Source organism: Haplochromis burtoni, unplaced genomic scaffold (genome assembly GCF_018398535.1).
Source record: "Haplochromis burtoni strain Fernald_Lab_line unplaced genomic scaffold, NCSU_Asbu1 Contig_277, whole genome shotgun sequence".
NCBI lineage: Eukaryota > Metazoa > Chordata > Actinopteri > Cichliformes > Cichlidae > Haplochromis > Haplochromis burtoni.
In genome coordinates, this window is record NW_024582638.1 from 219,376 (window position 1) to 240,389 (window position 21,014).

General features: G+C 39.9%; 1 protein-coding gene across 2 annotated transcripts; it reads left to right on the forward strand.

Annotated features, from left to right (window-relative positions):
• Nucleotides 1-96: 96 nt before the first annotated feature.
• Nucleotides 97-20,451, forward strand: papss1 (3'-phosphoadenosine 5'-phosphosulfate synthase 1). Of its 2 annotated transcripts, XM_014339290.2 has the most exons (13): nt 97-377; nt 2,807-2,921; nt 3,020-3,255; nt 3,456-3,594; nt 5,028-5,146; nt 5,507-5,620; nt 5,743-5,854; nt 7,684-7,889; nt 11,709-11,844; nt 12,256-12,524; nt 15,203-15,432; nt 18,164-18,165; nt 19,452-20,451. In XM_014339290.2, exons 1-13 carry the CDS (start codon nt 318-320, stop codon nt 19,556-19,558), a joined length of 1,845 nt encoding a protein of 614 aa, XP_014194776.1. In that variant the 5' UTR covers nt 97-317; the 3' UTR covers nt 19,559-20,451. The 2 variants fall into 2 exon arrangements, with proteins under 2 accessions (XP_014194776.1, XP_005940069.1); XM_005940007.3 differs by lacking the exon at nt 18,164-18,165 and having other exon boundaries at nt 98-377.
• Nucleotides 20,452-21,014: the final 563 nt, after the last annotated feature.

The window sequence follows — 21,014 nt, forward strand, 5'->3', positions numbered from 1 at the left end:
CCGAGTCAGCTATTGCGCGAAAGGAGACGATGACGAAGCAGAACTGACACCAGGTCAGTTATTCTGGAACCAACCAAAGACGGAGGAAACGCGTCACTTCTTCGATGGTGACGTGGCAGATTGGAAAAATACCTCTTCCCAGTTGTTGTGCTAGATAGGCGGCTCAGCTCCGGTCTCCTCCATCCGCTAGACGCACCTGACCCACGAACAGATACCTCTACAAGTAAATAAACCGGGTTAGGTGTTGTATTTGCTTTTTTTTTTGGTTGTTTTTCTAAATAGGTACCGTTTGAATTAGCTGCTGACTGCTGCCAGGCATGGAGACTCTCGGCAACTCGAACAAGAAACAGAAGCTAACCAACACTGCTGAAAGCTGGGTGAGTTTTTTCTCTCTCTCCCAAGATGTGTTAATTCAACGCACCGTTTCATTATATCCGTCCACATCCACAAACAAGTTGCTTCTTCTCAGCTAACTGCCTAACCAGGCTCAGTAAGCTAGTTAGCGACACTTTTGTCACACGTTAGTTGCAAGCTAAAGCTAGTCTTACGAGTAAAGCTTTGGGTAATAAAAGTAATCACGAATCAGCTGCTACCACCCCCGGTAATGAATGCAGGGGCTTTGACTGATTTGAGTTACAGCATTTCCAGGTGTGATAACATTACCTTGGTGGTACAGGCAGACTGTGCTGTGCTTCTTTGTGTAATTTCTCTGCTACATAACGCTGCAGCACAGTATTGTCATTCATCACAGTCTTCCACATTTGAACACACAATGTAATTTCAAAAAAACACAACAACCCGAAATTTTCTATTAAAGCTTCTGAATTGTTAAATAATTGCCTAAATAATCTGTCATCTGTAATCTGCAAATAATTTATAATCTGTCAAACATGAATGCTATAAAGTTATTTTGAGCCAGAAAGAACAATCTTAACACCTTTCTTTCTAGCCAAAAGGGCAGCAGAAATTGCAACAAGTATAAAATGCCACAGTCGTGTAGAGATATTTGAAGTGGCTGAAAAGGACTGGATTGATTGACAACCCGGGAAATGAATTGCAGCATGAATATTTCATCTTTAAAAATGTCTGATGTATTCAAGATGAAATAAGAAGTTTTGAGAAGAAATGTGGACAAAATGAAGCAAGGTGGAGGTGTGTCGCAGGTTTATCTGGTTTGAATGTCACACACTGTTGCAGCTCTGTCACAGCATGGTACTAGCAATGTGTATCCTGTAGCTGCATCTTAACAGGTGGCAACAATAATAATGGATAAACAAGAACAGTCACCCGATGAAGCCAACAGAACCACATCATCCACGAAAAGCAGAGATGAGATTCTGAGACCACACCGTTTTTAGTAAATTAGGAAAGTTTTTGCATTGATTAATAATGTAAATCATCCTTACCTCCTGCTCTGCAGACAATTCAATTCAGTTCAGTTCAATTTTATTTATATAGCACCAAATCACAACAAAAGTCGCCTCAAGGCGCTTCATAGATACAGAGAAAAACCCAACAATCATATGACCCCCTATGAGCAAGCACTTTGGCAACAGTGGGAAGGAAAAACTCCCTTTTAACAGGAAGAAACCTCCGGCAGAACCAGGCTCAGGGAGGGGCGGCCATCTGCTGCGACCGGTTGGGGTGAGAGAAGGAAGACAGGATAAAGACATGCTGTGGAAGAGAGACAGAGGTTAATAACAGATATGATTCAATGCAGAGAGGTCTATTAACACATAGTGAGTGAGAAAGGTGACTGGAAAGGAAAAACTCAATGCATCATGGGAATCCCCCAGCAGCCTACGTCTATTGCAGCATAACTAAGGGAGGATTCAGGGTCACCTGGTCCAGCCCTAACTATATGCTTTAGCAAAAAGGAAAGTTTTAAGCCTAATCTTGAAAGTAGAGATAGTGTCTGTCTCCCGAATCCAAACTGGAAGCTGGTTCCACAGAAGAGGGGCCTGAAAACTGAAGGCTCTCCCTCCCATTCTACTTTTAAATACTCTAGGAACAACAAGTAGGCCTGCAGAGCGAGAGCGAAGTGCTCTAATAGGGTGATATGGTACTACAAGGTCATTAAGATAAGATGGGGCCTGATTATTTAAGACCTTGTATGTGAGGAGCAGGATTTTGAATTCAATTCTGGGTTTAAGGAAGCATGAAGAAGCCAAAACAGGAGAAATATGCTCTCTCTTTCTAGTCCCTGTCAGGACTCTTGCTGCAGCATTTTGGATTAGCTGAAGGCTTTTCAGCGAGTTTTTTGGACATCCTGATAATAATGAATTACAGTAGTCCAGCCTGGAAGTAATAAATGCATGAACTAGTTTTTCAGCGTCACTCTGAGACAGGATATTTCTAACTTTTAGAGATGTTGCGCAAATGGAAGAACGCAGTCTTACATATTTGTTTAATATGTGCATTCGAGAAGGCATTCCTCACAGCGTTACTGGAGGCCAAGGTAATGCCATCCAGAGTAAGAATCTGGTTAGATACCATATTTCTAAGATTTTCAGGGCCGAGTACAATAACCTCAGTTTTATCTGAATTAAGAAGCAGAAAGTTAGCGGCCATCCAGGTCTTTATGTCTTTAAGACATTCCTGCAGTTTAACTAATTGGTGTGTGTTATCTGGCTTCATGGACAGATAGAGCTGGGTGTCATCTGCATAGCAGTGAAAATTTATGCTATGTCTTCTAATGATGCTGCCTAAGACATAATCTAAGGTGTTGAAAATTATTCAAATAATAATCTTTCTTTAAAATTTGTATTCACTCCACTGACTTTACATTAAATCTGTATTATTTCAGGGAATGCAACGGGCAACTAATGTCACCTATCAAGCTCATCATGTAAGCCGAAACAAGCGTGGGCAGGTTGTGGGCACAAGAGGAGGCTTTAGAGGATGCACTGTTTGGCTGACTGGTAGGCTGAAAGATGTTATTTGTAGAGATTTTAAGTTGGACTTAATGAAGATGTCATTGTTTTCTTAGTTTAACCCTTTGTTTTTCTTCTGTGTAAAGGTTTGTCTGGTGCAGGGAAGACCACAGTGAGCATGGCTCTGGAGGAGTACCTTGTGTGTCATGGTATCCCTTGCTACACACTTGATGGGGACAACATCCGTCAGGGGCTTAACAAAAACCTGGGGTTCAGCCCAGAGGACCGTGAAGAGAACATTAGACGTATTGCTGAAGTGGCCCGGCTTTTTGCTGATGCAGGGCTCGTCTGCATCGCCAGTTTCATCTCTCCCTACAGCAGGGTGAGTAGCTCCTCAAAGAAGGCGTTAGCTGAATGAGACAAAGAGATGATGACAATGAGAAGTGTGCCTAGATCTCAGTGGTATTTCAGTAAATTAGGCTCTTAATTTGTCACCATCATCAGTACACCAAGCTAAGTTTTGCTCTCACTTTTTGTCTTTCCTATTTATACATAGTTTTGTATGTTATTATCATCCATCAGGATCGCCTCAATGCCAGAAAGATCCATGAGGCTGCTGGGCTACCTTTCTTTGAGGTGTTTGTGGATGCCCCACTGGACGTATGTGAGCAGAGGGATGTGAAGGGGCTTTACAAGAGAGCAAGAGCAGGGGAGATAACAGGTACAGTATGATTACTTCCAAGGAAGTTTTTTTTTTTTTTTTTTTTTTGGTTGCGTTTGCATACGTGTATTTCTGTCTGCAAACATGGGCACTGAAATATTTTGGATGAATTCAGAAAAAACTTTGTACAGATGTAGAGCTGCGTCATGTCAAGAGTCCAATAAATTTTGGTCAATTAAATTCAAATGAATTCAAGTTAAGGTCCACTTAATGATTAATTGGTAGAAAACTTTTTAAAAAGACTTATAACTTAGAAACTGTGTGTCTTACAAATGTGGCTGGTATTGTCAACATACAGAAAGTACCATATAAAGATTTAAATAATCATGTCACATTTGACCTCTGACCTCTCCTTCAAGGTCAAAATGATAATAGTATAAAGAGCTATTTATGAAAACTATGTTTCTTACTCCCATTGTTTGTATTGACAACAGACCGGCATATAGGGAATGATATATGGGAATTGTAATTATAACATTATAATTTGCACCCAAATATCATGTCACATTTGGCCTCTGGTCTCACTTTTACATTTTACACCAGGCTTTCTTTCAAGTTGACCTCCAAAATGTATAAAATATAAAATATCATAATGTAGTATAACATCTTATTATAAGCTCAACTTATTAATGTCCAGTTATTTACAAATCATTACCTATTATCTATCATCTACACTTACATGTTTACAGTAAACATCTAGCATGCTACTCTTTACAGAGTTTTACTGCGCCACAAAATTCTTAAAGTATATTTAAAATGAACAAAGAATACATGTTTAGAAAATACAATACTGTTCCTTTAAAAGTAAGTTCTGCACCAAGCGTGAGCTTTGCGCTCTTGGAGAACATCTCGTTTATCTTGTTTTTGTAGCTCACGAGGTTTATGTTAACTGAGTGATATACATTTTTGAATTTATATATTACATTTCTGTATTTTTTACCTGCCTGTATGATTGTATGTTATGTGTATGGTTGGTGTGAAACACTTCATGCATGTACCTTTTTAGAGCTAAAATGTTGGGTCAAAATGTGCTCTCAACTATTCTTTAGGTCAGGAGGCAAGCAAACATGCAACATATTTCAACAGTCTGACTACTGCTTGTGAAATATGTTCAATCTACCTCATTTCCTTGCTTTTGCATTTTGTTTGTACTGAGGCTTATCACTTCTGATTACACCGAAATAAGAATCGATCTGATTCAGCTTATCAGGTTAATCGATCTGTTTGACAGCTAAACTATCACACAGATGTGTTTAATAGTATGAATTTTAAATTGGAGCTCTGTATTTCATATTGTGTTCATCTCAAACATATAAAAATATAAAAATAGGAAAAAATAACCTGTTTCTTAGGTGTAAATATATTTTATTTAAAAACAAAACAGAGCTCAGACTGTGCTTTTTCTTTTTTTCTTTTTTCTTTTTGGTAATCAGGTTTTACTGGCATTGACTCGGAGTATGAGAAGCCAGAGGCACCAGAGCTGGTGCTGAAGACCGACTCCTGCAACGTGAATGAGTGCATACAGCAGCTTGTTGACCTTCTTCAGGAGAGGGTGAGGAGAGGAACTATCTGGTGCTGATGCTATTTTTCTTCTACCAATTAGCTCCCTCATCTTTTACACCACCATCACAGGTTAAGCTGGAGCCTAGAAGTTCAGACTTAATGCATTACAGTGCTGTTGTTTTTCTGTGAGCCACTAGATGGCAGGAAAGTATCACATTTGTATGGATGTTGATGCTAATGCATCTCCACTTTGTTATTGTTATATATACATACATACATACATACATACATACATACATACACACACACACACACACAAATTCCTTTACCAGCATCTTCATTATGTGTGATGTTTTGGAATAATTTCTTTATACCTATTAATTTGATATCCTGATTTTAAACTTTGCAGGATATAGTTCCTGTCGATGCTTCGTATGAAGTGAAAGAGCTGTACGTTCAAGAGAACAAACTGGATCTGGCCAAAGCTGATGCAGAGACACTTCCTGCTGTACAGATTGGGAAGGTGAATATCTCAATATCACAAAGCGTTTTAATAAGTAAAGCTAAATGATAATCGTTTTGTTATCAGAGTATCCTCTGATAGATTTACCTTTTCTCTTATGTATGTGACTGTTTAATCCTCAGGTGGACATGCAGTGGGTACAGGTGCTGGCTGAAGGCTGGGCCACTCCTCTCAATGGTTTCATGAGAGAGAGAGAGTTTTTGCAATGTCTTCATTTTGACTGCCTATTGGATGGTAAGATTATTATATATTCACAGGAAACTCATTAAACATGCGGCTGGGCATTAGGTGGAGTTTAATGCTGACACAATAATTACCTAAAACAGAAAATAGCTTTCTGTTTGAACTGAAATAGAGAAAATATCCAGTGAGTGGCAGTTCTCTGGATCAGAAGCTGATAGGAGGGAACCAGTAATTTAAATAATTACTCATTACAACCAAAGTGTGCAGAAGAGCATCTCTGAATGTGGAAACCTGAAGCAGATGTGCTCAGAATTTTGTATAAACAACATGAAAGTGTCTACTCATCAGTTCATAATGGTGGTGGTGTTGTAATGGTCTGAGGGATGTTTTCTTGGCACACTTTAGGTCCATTTGTAACAACTGAGCATCATTCAAACACCACAGCCTGAATGTTGTTGCTGACCATCCTGTTATGACCAGTCAAACTGGTTTCTTGAACATGGCAGTGAGATCACTACTCAAATGTCCTCGGCAGTCACCAGATCTCAATCTAAATCTTTGGGATGAGGTGGAACAGGAAGTTTGCATCATGGATGTGCAGCCGACAAATCTGCAGCAACGGCGTGATGCTATCATGTCAACAAAATCTTTGAGGAATGTTTCCATCACCTTGTTAAATCTGTGCCACGAAGAATTAGGGCAGTTCTGAAGGCAAAAGGGGATCCAAAACAATACTAGCAAGGCGTATGTAATGAAGTGGATAGTAAATGTATTTATGCATGCTCACAATATTCATATTTTACACATATTTTAAGCATGCTGTATAAGTTTGTGTATAGATTAGAAGTTATGAGTCACTTTGCTGTTAGTCCTGAGGACTGGAATGTGGAGGACAAAGCTTGTGCATTGATCAACACTACACACAGCCATTCCCCATTGTCACCATGTTCCAGAGGTTTGACAGTTGGAGGATTGATTACACACAATTTATGCTAAAACTGGTCAGGAAGCATAGAACTGAAAGTTCTGCTAATCAAGTAGTTGACAAAACAGAAACCCCAATATATTCATTTTGTGTCTCCCTCGTTTGGACATTTGGCAGGCTTGTGTGTGCATTTTATTGGAACCATCTGTAAGCTCTACTTTGTGACAGAGGGGACCAAAGGAAGGTCCAGGGAGAGTTGGGGCTAGCAGCAGTCACAGTTACACATTTTTTTTTAATTTATATTTTTATTTTATTTTATATTTTTTTAGCTGATCTGTGAAAAACGTGCTGGTCTCAATATTTTCATCAACGTGCATGGTGAAATAAATGCTGCAAAAGACTGCGGATTAACTCATGAGTGAGAGAGGGTCTCACTCAGTGTAGAGTAAGGATATTTATTCTCCAGCTTCTTAAATTGCAGCCTTGAAGATTCACTGTATTCAGTGGTTGAAACATATATTCCACATTTAGCCTGAAGCCGTACAACGTTATACTTTACAAGAATGGTCGGGATATTTTGTTGCACATTCCCAGCCTCTGGGCATTTTAACCTGCCTTTTGTGTGTTGCCTAATCTTAGTGTCTTTGGACTTTTCAAAATTTTTTTAAAGCAGATACAATTTACATTTCTGGCAATTTAAAACTATTTTTAGAATTTTTGTTCCAAATTGATCAAAAACCCAAAGTAAAATCAGTCATTTACAAGGTTTCTACAACACCTGTAATTACTGAAAAACTCCCTCGGGAAACTATTAACACTGATAATTTCATCAATAATTCAGTTGACCAGGACACACTTGAACTCCTTGACAAGAAAAATGATCTGAAATGTTTTCAGGCTATTTCAGATTGTGGATTCTTTCTTTTTCCATGAATCAGCATTTTTCACCCCATAGGTGGCGTGATCAACCTCTCTGTGCCTATCGTGCTGCCAGTGTCAACTTCAGATAAAGAGCGTTTGGATGGCGCGACAGCTATGGCCCTGGTCTACGAGGGTAGGCGAGTGGCCATCCTTCGTAATCCCGAGTTTTACGAACATCGAAAAGAAGAGCGCTGTGCTCGGCAGTGGGGAACCACCTGCAAGGACCACCCTTACATCAAGGTCAGTGCCTGTGAGGAGTGGTGCATTCAACCTTCCAGTTTTTGCTCAGTGAAGCAGGGCGGGATATTGGCAATGATCTCCTGTCTAGAATTCATTTGAATTGTGGTGTTGTAGTGGCTGTTTATTTGGCTAACTCTGTGTTCACATGTGAAATTATGGGGCAGTTAAGAGGGTTAAACAGAGTGGATACGTATGTATATGTTGGCCCCCTCCTTTGATTTATCCACATTGACATCATGTTTTCCATTCACTTTTGTTAGGAAAATCAATACGGACATTCCTATGCTGTTGATCTCTCCAGAGAATAAGGCTGTTAAGCATCATTCGTGACTCTTATCGGGTCAGCAGTGGACAGGTTGGAGTAATTAGAGTGTGGAAAACAAATCACAACATGATCCTGAAAACATCTTATAACAGAGCCAAGTGGTTATTGATCGCCTCACGTAGACACCCGTGCTGCTGACAACATTCAGATTTGTATGTATGGTTTGCCAGACCAAATTGAAATCAGGGTGTTTGCAAAGTATGGATATCAAAGCATATTCACATGATAAATTACATATCAACAAAATAAGCAACATAGTTTTCTCTTTGTCATCTTCAGCTTTTCATTTGTGGCCTTTCTGTTTTGGTTCTTTCTGTCTCGGCACGGGAGCTTTGCTGTGTTTGCTGCTTAGTCTGTAGAAAATTGTCTCTTTGTATCACATCAGCATCGCACAGCCCAGTCAGTAAGTCCAGGGGCTGTCTCATAAATGCCAGTGGAGACAGGTGAAACGCACCTCCAATAGCCGCCAGGATTAATTCGATTTACTTCTTGATGTTTATAGCAGTTCTCAAAATTTATTGTGGAACTTCAGTTTCTTCCATCGTCAGGCACTCAACACTGTTTCCTTGGAAGTGAAATAGTGTAATATACACACGGTAAATGCATTCACTATTTGTAAAACTGTTGATATTTTCCAGGGCCTGTGCCAGTAGACTGCACCTGTACTATTCGTGCAGGTATCCTCATATTGCACACAGTCAAAAGAAAAAAGGCTACCCCATGAAACTTGGGTTGTCACTACCAGGTGCTTTAGCTAAGAGATGGCATCACTTTCAAGAAAAAGCAAGGGTGACCTCAGTTTGTTTTAAGAAGACATAAGCCAAATATCCATAGACAGCTAGCACTTGTTCTCCAGCAGGGGTAGCCTGAACAATGTGGGATACACACCCTGTTCACTTGACTTCCACAGTTTCTTATCTCACAGCCAAAAGTAATATCCCATCAACAAACAAAAACAGAGCTCAGATTAGCGTGCAGTCTTTTTTTTTTAGCCTGTCCGTCTGGATTGAATGATAGGCTGCAAAATCTAGGCATTCTGACTGAGAGCTCTACAGTAGGCTAACCATCCTGTAAGTTTTAGTGTGTAACTATTCATATTAGAGATGAAGAGACTTTCATAATTCAATCCAGAACTATTTCACACCCCATGAACCACTCAACTATTAAATGCATACACGTAACATTTAGTACATGTTTTATGAAAAGAAAAAAAAAAAAGGCACAAATGCAAAGATCATTCCTTGGCTGTTCAGGCTTTTTAAACATTTTTTTAAATGAATTCTCTCCTGCTGGGAAGATTGAATTTACAATATGGGCTAGTATGTTAGAAATGGTATAGAAGCTGAGCCTTGGCGAAACTACTGAAGACCATCTGCAGAGCTCCAGACTGTCTGTCTCAGAGTACTGTGTGATAAACATGCAGCATGTGAAAGCAAACTGCCTCCCTGGATTCGGCACTGATAGAACACAGATCCCAGCTGGCCTTTGCGCATTGCTTATGGAAAGACTGAATAGGCGGAGGAGTGGAGTTTTTCTCAGTCTGTCAGGACGCCCAGTGTAATCACTTGATCTTTTTGGTACACCCTCATATTGCAGGTGTTATAGTTGGATCCAGAGTCTCTTGCTCAGCCTCCAACTAAATGTGTTTGAGATTGTACTGCTCATTTGCCAGCTTCCACCTTTTTGCTCACCCAGCCCATCTCCAAGTAGATCGAGGAATTGTTTCCATGTGTCTCTTATCAAGCGCTGTGGGGCTCAGGTAGACGCTCTGGTGTGCTAATGTCCTGAAATGATCTGGCTTAAAGTATCAATGGGTTGATGGAAAGCAGCGGAAATTTTTGGTGTTGGTGACACAGTTTGTTTTTAATTTCACCTTAGTAAACTTTTAAAAGTGGCTGTTTTGTGCATTAGTGCAGTCTGCTTATTGGCAAAGGTTTAAGTCAAAATTAATAGTCTTTGTGGTATCTAGTGATTTTGCACTCTTGGGTCAGACTTACTTTTAACCTCTGGCTTAACAGCTCTCTTAATATCGCACCACTATTGGCAGTTTTCTTTTTTTAATTTTCAAAGATTTCCTTCTTTCACTTTATTCATAATGGAGTCTGGCATGGTAATGTGTTTTTAAGATGTATTAGAAGCTGCAGGCTTCATGAATTGATACCGTGACTCCTTAGTGTCAACACCTGATGTCTCATTTCTGGATTTAGGCACATGCCACATGCTCTGTGTTTCCCGAACCGTCGTTCTTTATCCACTTTAACTTATCATGTGTTCAGCCTGCTCTAATTAAGCTCTCACTCATTAGAATGTATGTATGTATACACGAGTGAATGTTTAACTCCCAACACCAGAACCAATCTGTCAGCACACCCCTTCATTCATGACTACGACGTTCTGATCCAGGCTCTTTTCTGCTCCGTGGAACATGTTGTTAATCCACACGCTTCCTGTTTGCCTGTCTGTCACTCAGACATGAAATCCACGGCACTGGAAGCTATGGTGTGGTTTATTTGGCTAGGGCCCCCTTTTACAAATGAAGTCATAGAGAAATTATAATGGGTAAACATCGCAGATTTAGACCTCCTGCTTTCATACAGCCTTGTAGACGTTTTGTTTTCTGTTGACTTATGTTGGCAAAATCGGTGGTGATTTGCCTATCCTATTGTTCAGCGCTATCAGTGCTGTAAAGCGTATGTCGTGACTTTTATCGGGTGAGCAGCAGACAAGCTGGAGCACTTGAGGGCAGGTGGTTATTGATCGCATCACGTAGACACTCCTCTGCTGACAAGATTCAGATTTCTATATATAGCTTGCCAGCTCAAACTGGAATCAGTGTGTTTGTAAAGTATGGATATCAAAGCGTATTCAGATGATAAATTACATGTCAACAAAATAATGACAGACAGGTTTTTTTTGTCCACTTATTGTTTTCATTTTTATTTTTGGTCTTATTTGAGCTCACAGTCTAAATGCTGGAGCTGTGATGTGTTTGCTGCTTGGTCTGAAATTTGTCACTTTGTATCACATTAACAATGTGCAGGCCAGTGCTTTCAGTAACTCTAGCTACAGTCTCAAAAGTGCCACAGGAAGCAGGCGGAAGATATTGCCTGAAACAATAGCAGCCTTTGCCTGGATCCTTCCTGAGCACTTTGGTGACATTGTTGGATGAATCTCACGAGGGGAAAATTTCTCTGCGCTGTGGTCATGAGCTCATCCCCAGGTTTCGTTGCGGAATGCAATCTGATTTTGTCTGTTATTGAAATTAACAAATGCTGAGGGGAAAGCACAGCAGAGTTTTGTTGGCTGTTTAACAACTCACCAAGACTTTGATTTATTTCATTTTGTCCTTTTGCAACTGGGTAGTAACTCAGGGGTTTATTTGAATTCACCCTGGAGTGGTTCCAACAGAGTGAGACTTTTAAAGAGCGGTGTCTTAAATCTGGTTTATGTTTGTGTTGCGTTCACCGTCACGATCACTGTGGCTCCTATTTCAGATGGTGATGGAAAGCGGGGACTGGCTGGTCGGTGGTGACCTGCAGGTTCTGGACAAGATCTGTTGGAATGACGGTCTCGACCAATACCGACTGACACCCACTGAGCTCAAACAGAAGTTCAAAGAAATGAATGCAGGTATTGGAACAATATCTGTTTGTTTATTTTCTGTCAGAGCTAAATTAACCCAGTGATGACATTCTGAACCAGGGAGAGTGATGGTAATGCCCCAGTATTTATAAACAGCTACCTTCCTTCTCTTTTAAAACAAGAGGAAAACTTTAAGCAGTCTGGTGCCTTCAGTCCACTCACTTGTTTGTTTATTTGGTAAATAAATAAGAGCATCACAGTAGGAAGGTCCCAAGAGAAAAGACTACAGTGTTATTCAACACTTCATCAATAATACACAGACTGTATGTGGTTCATGTGCATGAAGCAGCTAGATGATTTCTGTGTGTAGATGATTTTCTTTTGTTTGCTTTGCTTTTGCTTTGCAGATGTGTTTGGTTGCCGTTTGACAAACTTGTTTCCTCCTTTTTCTCTGTCTAGATGCTGTATTTGCCTTTCAGCTGCGTAACCCTGTCCACAACGGGCATGCTCTCCTGATGCAGGACACCCACAAGCGTCTGATCGAGCGAGGCTACCGTCGGCCTGTTCTGCTGCTCCACCCACTAGGAGGTTGGACCAAAGATGATGACGTGCCACTGCCTTGGAGAATGAAGCAGCATGCTGCTGTGCTGGAGGAGGGCGTTCTGAATCCAGAATCTACCATTGTTGCCATTTTTCCCTCACCCATGATGTATGCAGGGCCAACTGAGGTAATGATTATCAAGAATGTTTGAGGTTTCTTCAAACAAGGCATCAGGTTCGCTTCAAAAGTGATAGAGAACAAAAGCGTGGCTGCAGCTCTGAATAATAACAACAGGCAGAAAAGGAAGTGGGCTGTCGCATGATTTCTTTGCAAATTTCTGAGAGTGAAAAATGGCAGGAAAGGAAATTTACAGTTGTCTTGAGGCGCTCTGTTTAACGTTTTCATGCCATACACAAACCTCTGTGTGTGACTGATCGTAGCTGAGAATCTTTTAATCACTCATTTATGATAATCAGAAAGATATGTTGCAAATTATTGAGAGCAGATTGCAGGATGGTGGATCTCAGCCTGTGAATTTAATCAGTTTCTAATTCTGAAAGGGAGATTTTTGAAAACTATGCACGGTCGCAACCTGAGTATAGTTTTTCTAACTTGGTTTTCCACAGAGATGTAGAACCTCCTCTTCATTAATACAATTTTCAAAGTATTCTTTAGCCCATTAAAGGCTTGCTGTTACCTCAGTCTTATCTAAAAATCATGTAGAACATGTAGAAACCTAATGGCAGTAGTAATAGTAATTTTCAAGGCAAAAAGTCCAGTTTCTGATGTTATTGATAATGAAAAACAGCAACAGCGTAGGAGAAAAGCAACAACCAAAGTTAATTTGACCGTGTGCAATAAACGTGCAGATCCATCACCTTTGAAATGGTTGCTTTGAAGACAAGGACCAGGTTTGTGATCACTTGCAGTCAGTTGCTGCCTTCAAAGTAACTGTGGTGCATCAAGGCAGCAATAAAATGTGTTGCACTCAGTCTGCTTTCAGTGCAGTGAGTTAGGGATTGGGGTCAAGTTGGCAATTACATGCAATCTGTTTGTGATAATAATATATCAATTAAGCATGATAAATCAGTGAAAACAACCAATTGTTGCTGTCTACATACAGACATTTGATACGTTCAGAGTCAATCCAGAACCTCACAGTTCTGAAATGATAATTTAGAAATTCCTCCAAATGGTGCTCTGCAGCATTGCTTTTGTATGAGAATATAATCAAAATCTGCAGCTAGTTGAGTTGAGCACCCGAGAGCAAAGAGAGTCGAGTTGTGCTTATTGGTGTAAACCAGGGGTCGGCAACCTTTAGTCCTCATAGTGTGGCTCCGTGTGGTTTGGGAAAATAAATTAGAAGTATTTAGCTGAAGTGTATTTTATTTTATTTATGTTAGTTCTTTTTTAACTTGTAGTTCTAAATTGGAAGATTATTGTGATATTGAAATATAAAAATAAAATCATATTCTATTATTTTTTCATTGCTTGAAATAAGCGTCACACTCGCGGAAGCCAGCATACCCGCCGAAACACCGTGCATTTATCGAGACTTTCAACCCCAGGTAGGCCAATTATGGATCTTCGGATCCACATTATGTCAGCAGCTGTTCTCCACCGTGAACTATGTTAAAAACAAACACCGCTCACGCCTCACAGACGACAGCTTACAGTCCTGCGTAAAGATGAAAGTGACTTGTACAGCCCCGATTTGCAGACGCTGTGCACAGACGTTCAGGAGCAGAAGTCCTATTGTAAACATATCACGGCAGACCCGACGATGTTTCCATGAACGCGCTTTTTAGCATCTCTTTATTGACCACTTTTCACACACGGTTGCTGTACGCATACAGCCAGCTGTAGCTTTTCAGCTCACAGCCCGACACACACCAACACAACAGCATAGAGAGCACAGGCATTAAGGCGGCAAGGCCTGATTGCAGGTGCCGCTCAGGTGCGTCGCCTCCCCTGCAGCGGCGCTGCAGACCACGCCCCGCCACACACATTAACCAGGTAAAATACATATTTAGGCAGAATTTTGCAAATATCTATTTTTCATTTTTTAGCAGCATGGTCCTTTTTTTCCAATTATTTTTTTAAAAGTCAGGTCAAGGCTCCAAAAGCCCAAAGGCGATATAACCGTTTTTGTTTGCTACATGGATCATTTTAGCTCAGCTGGGTGTCTTTCCTTTTGCTATATTTCATTAAGAGTTCAAAATGTGTTAATTACATAGATAAAATGTAACTTTCTCTGTAGCACTTCAAGGATTTCATAAGCAACACACCTTAGTTGTTCACACAAAGCATAAAAGTAAAAAACAGTATATGCAGTGTTACTTTCTGACATCTAAAATGAAGATATTTGCGGCTCCCAGTGTTTTCTTTTGCGTGGAAACCGGGTCTTTGGGTATTAAAGGTTGCTGACCCCTGGTGTAGACTGACTCGGATTGAAATGTGTTGGCAGTCTGTCTGCATTTATAAATGCAGATATTTGCAAACCTTCATCAGCCTGCATGAGAGTGAATGCAGTCAGTCTCTGTCAGATTGAGACCATTTGGAGACATGTTGCAGTCCTCCAACCAGTCGTCCCGCACCTTGCGATGGAGGATTGTGGTTGCCAGAATCACCTGGCAACCAACAGTTTTTCCTAGTTGCAGAAAGGTTGTCGTGCTATTTTGACTCTAGTGTGATTGAGCTATTAACAGTGTCATTGTTGCTGCTTTCATTACCCAGATTGCTGTGTTTTAGTACAGTCTTACACACTTGTCATAAAGACATATTGTGTGTCTTTATAAATCCCACACAAGTGGAGCAGTGTTAGTTTCACAGCTATAGCATTTTCTTTGTTCTCTCTGTCCACAGGTTCAGTGGCATTGCAGAGCACGAATGGTGGCCGGGGCCAATTTCTACATTGTTGGTCGTGACCCTGCAGGCATGCCTCACCCTGCCACAGGAAAGGACCTGTACGAGCCCACTCACGGAGCCAAGGTGCTCACCATGGCTCCGGGCCTCATCACCCTCGAAATTGTTCCATTTAAGGTTGCTGCTTACAACAAGGTCAAAAGGGCAATGGATTTTTATGATCCAAAAAAGTGAGTACTGTTGTTGAAGGTTTTTCATTTAAGAAAAAACTTTTCCATTTTGTTTTCCTTTGTTTTAAATCAATTTATTACAGAGATGGTTCACAGGCAGCGCTCACTCACATTAAATTACATTTGTAGATTTTGTCCAGAGTAATACTTCACATTTAGGTCAATTAGAGTGAGCAGCCTAAACAGAAATTATATTCCTTAAATTAATTACTCATTAGGCCTGTCTTGTATGCAAAAAAAAAAATCCTCATTTTTCTTTCTTGCTTTCTTCTTCTCTCTGTGCCCTAAAAAGCTGAGCCAAGAATAACAGCAATTGTTTTTCATTCGTATACAGTTAAAAGCTTTTGTGCAACACTACGGGCTTTGATGTTGCTCAAAATTACAGAGACCTGCCATTAATTACAGTCTGTATATGGACACTGAACGTTGTGACTAACAACAATCATGCAATTTATTTGGCTTTCCTGCAGTCTGATGCAGCCTGTTCCATCAGGTTGTGCAACTTGGGTTGTGTTCAGCCAGCAGCGTTAAAACTAAATATTGCAGCACTAATCAAAAGATTGCCTTTGTTTTCCATGATGCATGTTTATGATGTAAAGTCCAAAGTGAAGTGCCGATCAGGCACATCTAGTTCTTCTGTGAATCGAAGTACGCTGCCTCCTTGAAATAGTTTGTTTTAAAATGGTATCAGTAGATTTCGTTAAGCAATCATTGGCTTTGAAGTGACACCACTGGCTTGGTGCTCTGCATGTGAAACATTTACTTGACAGAAAATTTCTGTTGTCTGATTATATAAATAGAATGTGAGGTTTTGTGTTAAAATGGAATGTGTGCTTGAAATATTTTAAGCATCTGACAGTTTATATTATAACCTAAACAGAAAAAAACCAAAGGGAAAAAAATAACTTGCCACATATTGTTAAATGAACATGTATGGAAACAATTCCGTACGCATCATAGTGTGTCAAAGTTTGCTGCAGACTTTGACGCTGCCTGCAGAAAAATTGCACTTTCTGTAATGTGGAACTTTTACTTTGAAGGAACTGTTTGTATTGCACTTTCTGCTCAGTGAGTAGCTGGCGGGTGTTTGCAGAAACGTGTGCATCTTCCATGCAAACTATGTGGGACTGCAGCAAACTGTTAGCGAGCAGTGCAAGGACAAGGAGGTTTTTGGAGTAGCACTGTGTATTTGTTTACACAGTGCATTTTTACCTGATGACTGTCAGGAACCTCCAGCAACCATACTGCTGACTGTTCTCTGAAGCCTCGAGCAAACGGGCTTTATTTTATTTATTTTTTTCAAAATATTACCTCATATTTTATATTTTGTCCATTTTTTATATTAGTGCTAATGCCAAACATTCAACACAACTCAGCTTCTAAAATCTGCAGTCGTCACTCAGTTAGATTTATGATCTTCTACTCTTTCAAGCACGGTGCCCTTGCCACATTTTAGGTTTAATATGGGCGCTCATTTTAATCACAACACCCCTCAGTCTTTCTCTGAAGCACAATGGCTCAGACCACGGAAGGCTGTTTCTAATTTGACACTGTATAACTTGTTCTCTGAAGAATTTGCCTGGAGCTCTTTTACCTTACTTTCACTGTTTCTTAATGTTTCAGAGCCTCAAGATGTGCGCTTTCATGTGATAACAATTTAGCGTTTTAAATAGCACAACTTTGACCCTCTCTGAATGTGAGCCCACTTCAGATAAGTGTGAATGTCTGCTAACAAGATGTTTAAAGTCTTGATTATCCCTCAGAGTAATTTATAAATGAGGATAGCCTGGGCTACACTTAGCACTGGTCTAAGATGAAGACTGTCTTTGGCTGACTGCTTCACACAGCGCTGTTCAGAACTTTTCATGTGACCTCAAATGTGCGGCGAGAAACCATCAATCATAAAAATATAAAGGAGAGGATCTCAGAACATGTGAAAGATACTTAAAAAAACGTTTGGAGAGGAGAATTCAGTCTCAATATTAGAAAGCATTTCCTTCGTGCAGACAGTGAGTCTGACAGTTTGATTGTATTGTGTGTTACCCAAAAGCGGTGATGCTTATTTTATATTATCCATCCATTTTCTTAACCGCTCGTCCAATTCAGGGTCCTGAGGGGACTCGAGCTTATCCCAACTGTGATCGGGCAAAAGAAGGGCTACACCCTGGACTGGCTGTCAGTCTGTCAGTGTTCATACCTACAGCCAATTTAGAGTCACCCTAACATGCATAACAGTCTTTGGACTGAAATACGGGAATGCTTAAGCAGGCTCTGGATTCCAGGACCAAAGACTATTTTTCTTTAATTGTAATAATTTAAATCTGTGTTAGAATCAGTCAAGGTTGCATTAAACTGCAAACCGTAAAAGTTTAATAACTGTCATTTTAAGGTGCCACAAATCATGATTATTGTAGTTAACTGAAACTAAAACTAGGAGAGAAAAAAATCATTTTAGCTAACTAAAATAAAAATAAAAACTTGACTACTGAAAAAGATTAAAAATGATTTTGTGAACTTGGAAGACTCCAATAAAATTATTGAGGTAAAACGGTTAGTTTTTATGTACATCTTGCCTTTGACATTTAACCTGCAACAATAACTATTAAAAAAAAACTAAAACTAGTGCTGAAACTAATGAAAACAACACTAAAACCAAACTTTTTCTAAACAATAAAAACTGAACTGCAACAGTAAAATGCACTCTGGAAACTTGACTGAATTAAAAAGATAGAAGTCAAAACGAAATAAAAAAAAAAAGTTTAAACTAATAACAAAATCATAATATAAACCATAAAACGTTTTCTTGACAGTCTCTCAGGATACTCCATTTTCCTCTAAAAGTCCAAAACATGCAAATTAGGTTAACACCCAGAGTTCCTTATATATTCAGCTTACTGACATACCTGTTTATTTAGGCTTTTTGCAGGTTTTATGCAGTGCTTCCCTTCAAGGCGGTCTCAGGGGAAACACTGTTAATACTGTTCATGTAGCATCTAGCTCTAGAACCTCAGTAAGCACAGTTTGCCCTGCAACAGTGGGAAATGCATTTGAGGTCTGTGAGTTCACTCAGAAGATGCTTCAATTAAAATCAAATCATTGAAGAATGTTGCATGATCACAAATACAGGGTCTATCAAATCTGATTATAAAATACAAAATGTTTCCCTCGCTGGACGCACGGCGTTTGTCCATACACTAGTCAAGAGAGGTCCCACCAGTTCCTCCTGGTTTCAGCTGTTTTTATTCATTCTCTCTGCTCTCATATGGAGCTTTTTCACTGTAGAAAACCACTGTTTTCACTGTAACTGGCTTAACTGCAAATATCAGATCGTCTAGCCGATGAACACAATGGGCCAGGCGGACACAAATATGACTCCAAATAAAAGCCAGCGTTTCTCAGTTACTGCTGTTATCAAGCAGCTGCGATTATATGTTGGTATTTTCTGCAAAGCTTCCCCAACATAGCTGCCTTTTTCCAGTTTAAACCCAGGATTAAAGAAATGCAGATTCTCTCACTTCGTCATGGTTTGCAGCAACAGCTATCGTGAGGCAGATAGCAGCACAACACAGGCGCATAAATCACAGCGCAACATGTTGACAGTCAGCTGCACTGGCCTCCTTTTCCAGCCACCACTGCTATGGCATGCTGGTGCTTGCCGGATCGTGTGACATTATCTCTCCTGCCACAGAGTGATTTTGCAGGAATGTCATGCTGTGAGAAATGGTCAGCATATGAAATGTCATTCATAAATATATTCTCATATGCAAACAATCATCATGTCAAATTTCACAGGGTGGGATGTGTCACAAGAGAGTGTCATAAAAGCTTCATTTTTGGTTTGCAGAAATGTTAACTGGCCTGCTCCTTGATCCAACTGATTGTAAAAGAGCAGCTGGCTCTGTTGGGCGTGCCGTTGATCGGCATCTTTTCACTGATTGAAGTAGATCTGTTATTCAAAGCTCCCCTGCTTTTTGTGTGTGTCTCTCTCACACTCTCTGTCTTTTTGTTTTTAATTACAGCCATCAAGATTACGATTTCATCTCAGGCACACGCATGCGTAAAATGGCTCGCGAGGGAGAGAATCCTCCCGACGGCTTCATGGCGCCCAAAGCCTGGGCCGTGTTGAAAGAGTACTACAAGTCACTGGAGAAGGCCTAAAGGTCAGGTCTCAGCTGGGGGGAGGAAAAACGTGACAAAAAACATGGGAACACAGTGGTGGTTTCTACTGAGGTTTGGGACCACTCACTCATTTCTATCACAAAGTTCACTCACTCTGGCTTCTGTCATGGTTTTAGTCTTATCTGTGTTTTAGCTGTATGTGCTTTATTTAACTAAACCTCTCCTCTGACTATGAAATGTAGAAGCACAGGTCAGTATACTAAGAAGATATTCTTTACTAACATGACAACTGTAAGTTCTGATCAGTGGTTAAGAGTGTTGTTTTTAAACATCCAAATGATGATGAAGAGTCACTGTTGACCAGTACTCAAATATTCGGGAGAAGTTGTTACAATTTGTCCTAGTATTTAAAATGTTACTCAACTCACTAGAGTCGACTTAACGCTGTTCCTTCTTTACTGTATGCATACACGCAGGTGTGGTAGTGGCTCAAATGTTACTGTACACAAGTGTTTAAAGTAAAAATTGAGTGCCTTGGTCCTCAAAGTCAGTTCACATGTTCACATTGAAGTTGGACACCTGCCTCTTCTATCACTGGTTGTATTTTTACATTGAAATGGTCCAGTATGTCAAGAAAATTGTGAAAAACAGATCAGCAGTTATGTTTTTTTGTTTGTTTTTTTTACAGTATAGTGCAGTCTTTCTTAAACTTGTAGAAAAAAGTATCACTCCATTTTAATTTTGCTTTTTTGTGTGTTGTGTTTGTAGCTTTGCTGCTTTGAGATCTATTTACTTTTTTTCTCCCATGTCATGTATTGCTAATATTTTATTGTGCTTTACCATGGGATCAGATTTGTAATCTTTCCTTGTCCAATAAATCATTTTTAGCCAAAAGAACAATTTGTGTACCTTTTTTCTTTCTCTAAACTTAAGTTGTTAGATACATTAAGGAACACGTCTTAAGGCACACCAAAGAGATTTATATACATAAAATATTCTCAAAGATTTCTTCTTCTTTTTTTTTTTTAATTGACAGCTAGGAATTTGGTTTATTCTAGAAATTAACTGTTATCTCACCGTGGCTGTTTATATTTTGGCAGCTAAATGCGTTCACTTGCTTTCAATCGACTCTGAATGAACAATGAACTCTGGAGATTTACATTTCTCCACCTTAGTGAGCATTGTCTGCTGGAACGTCAGTTCACCCCCCAGTTGGTCATTATGTATATTGAGCTGTATATTGAATAAGACAGACCTTCTAGTGACCCCAATCAAACTTAAACACACTTCCACGCTGTATACAATGATCTGCAGCTGGCTCCCAGATGCAGTGAAAGTGGAACCTGCAGGGTTAAGTCCAGACCCGGGAAGAGTAGATCTGTCAGAGAGACCCTGGATATTTCATCTAACCCAGCTCCAAGATGTAATGAAGAGACCTGTCAGCAGCAAATTTTTCCACCTTT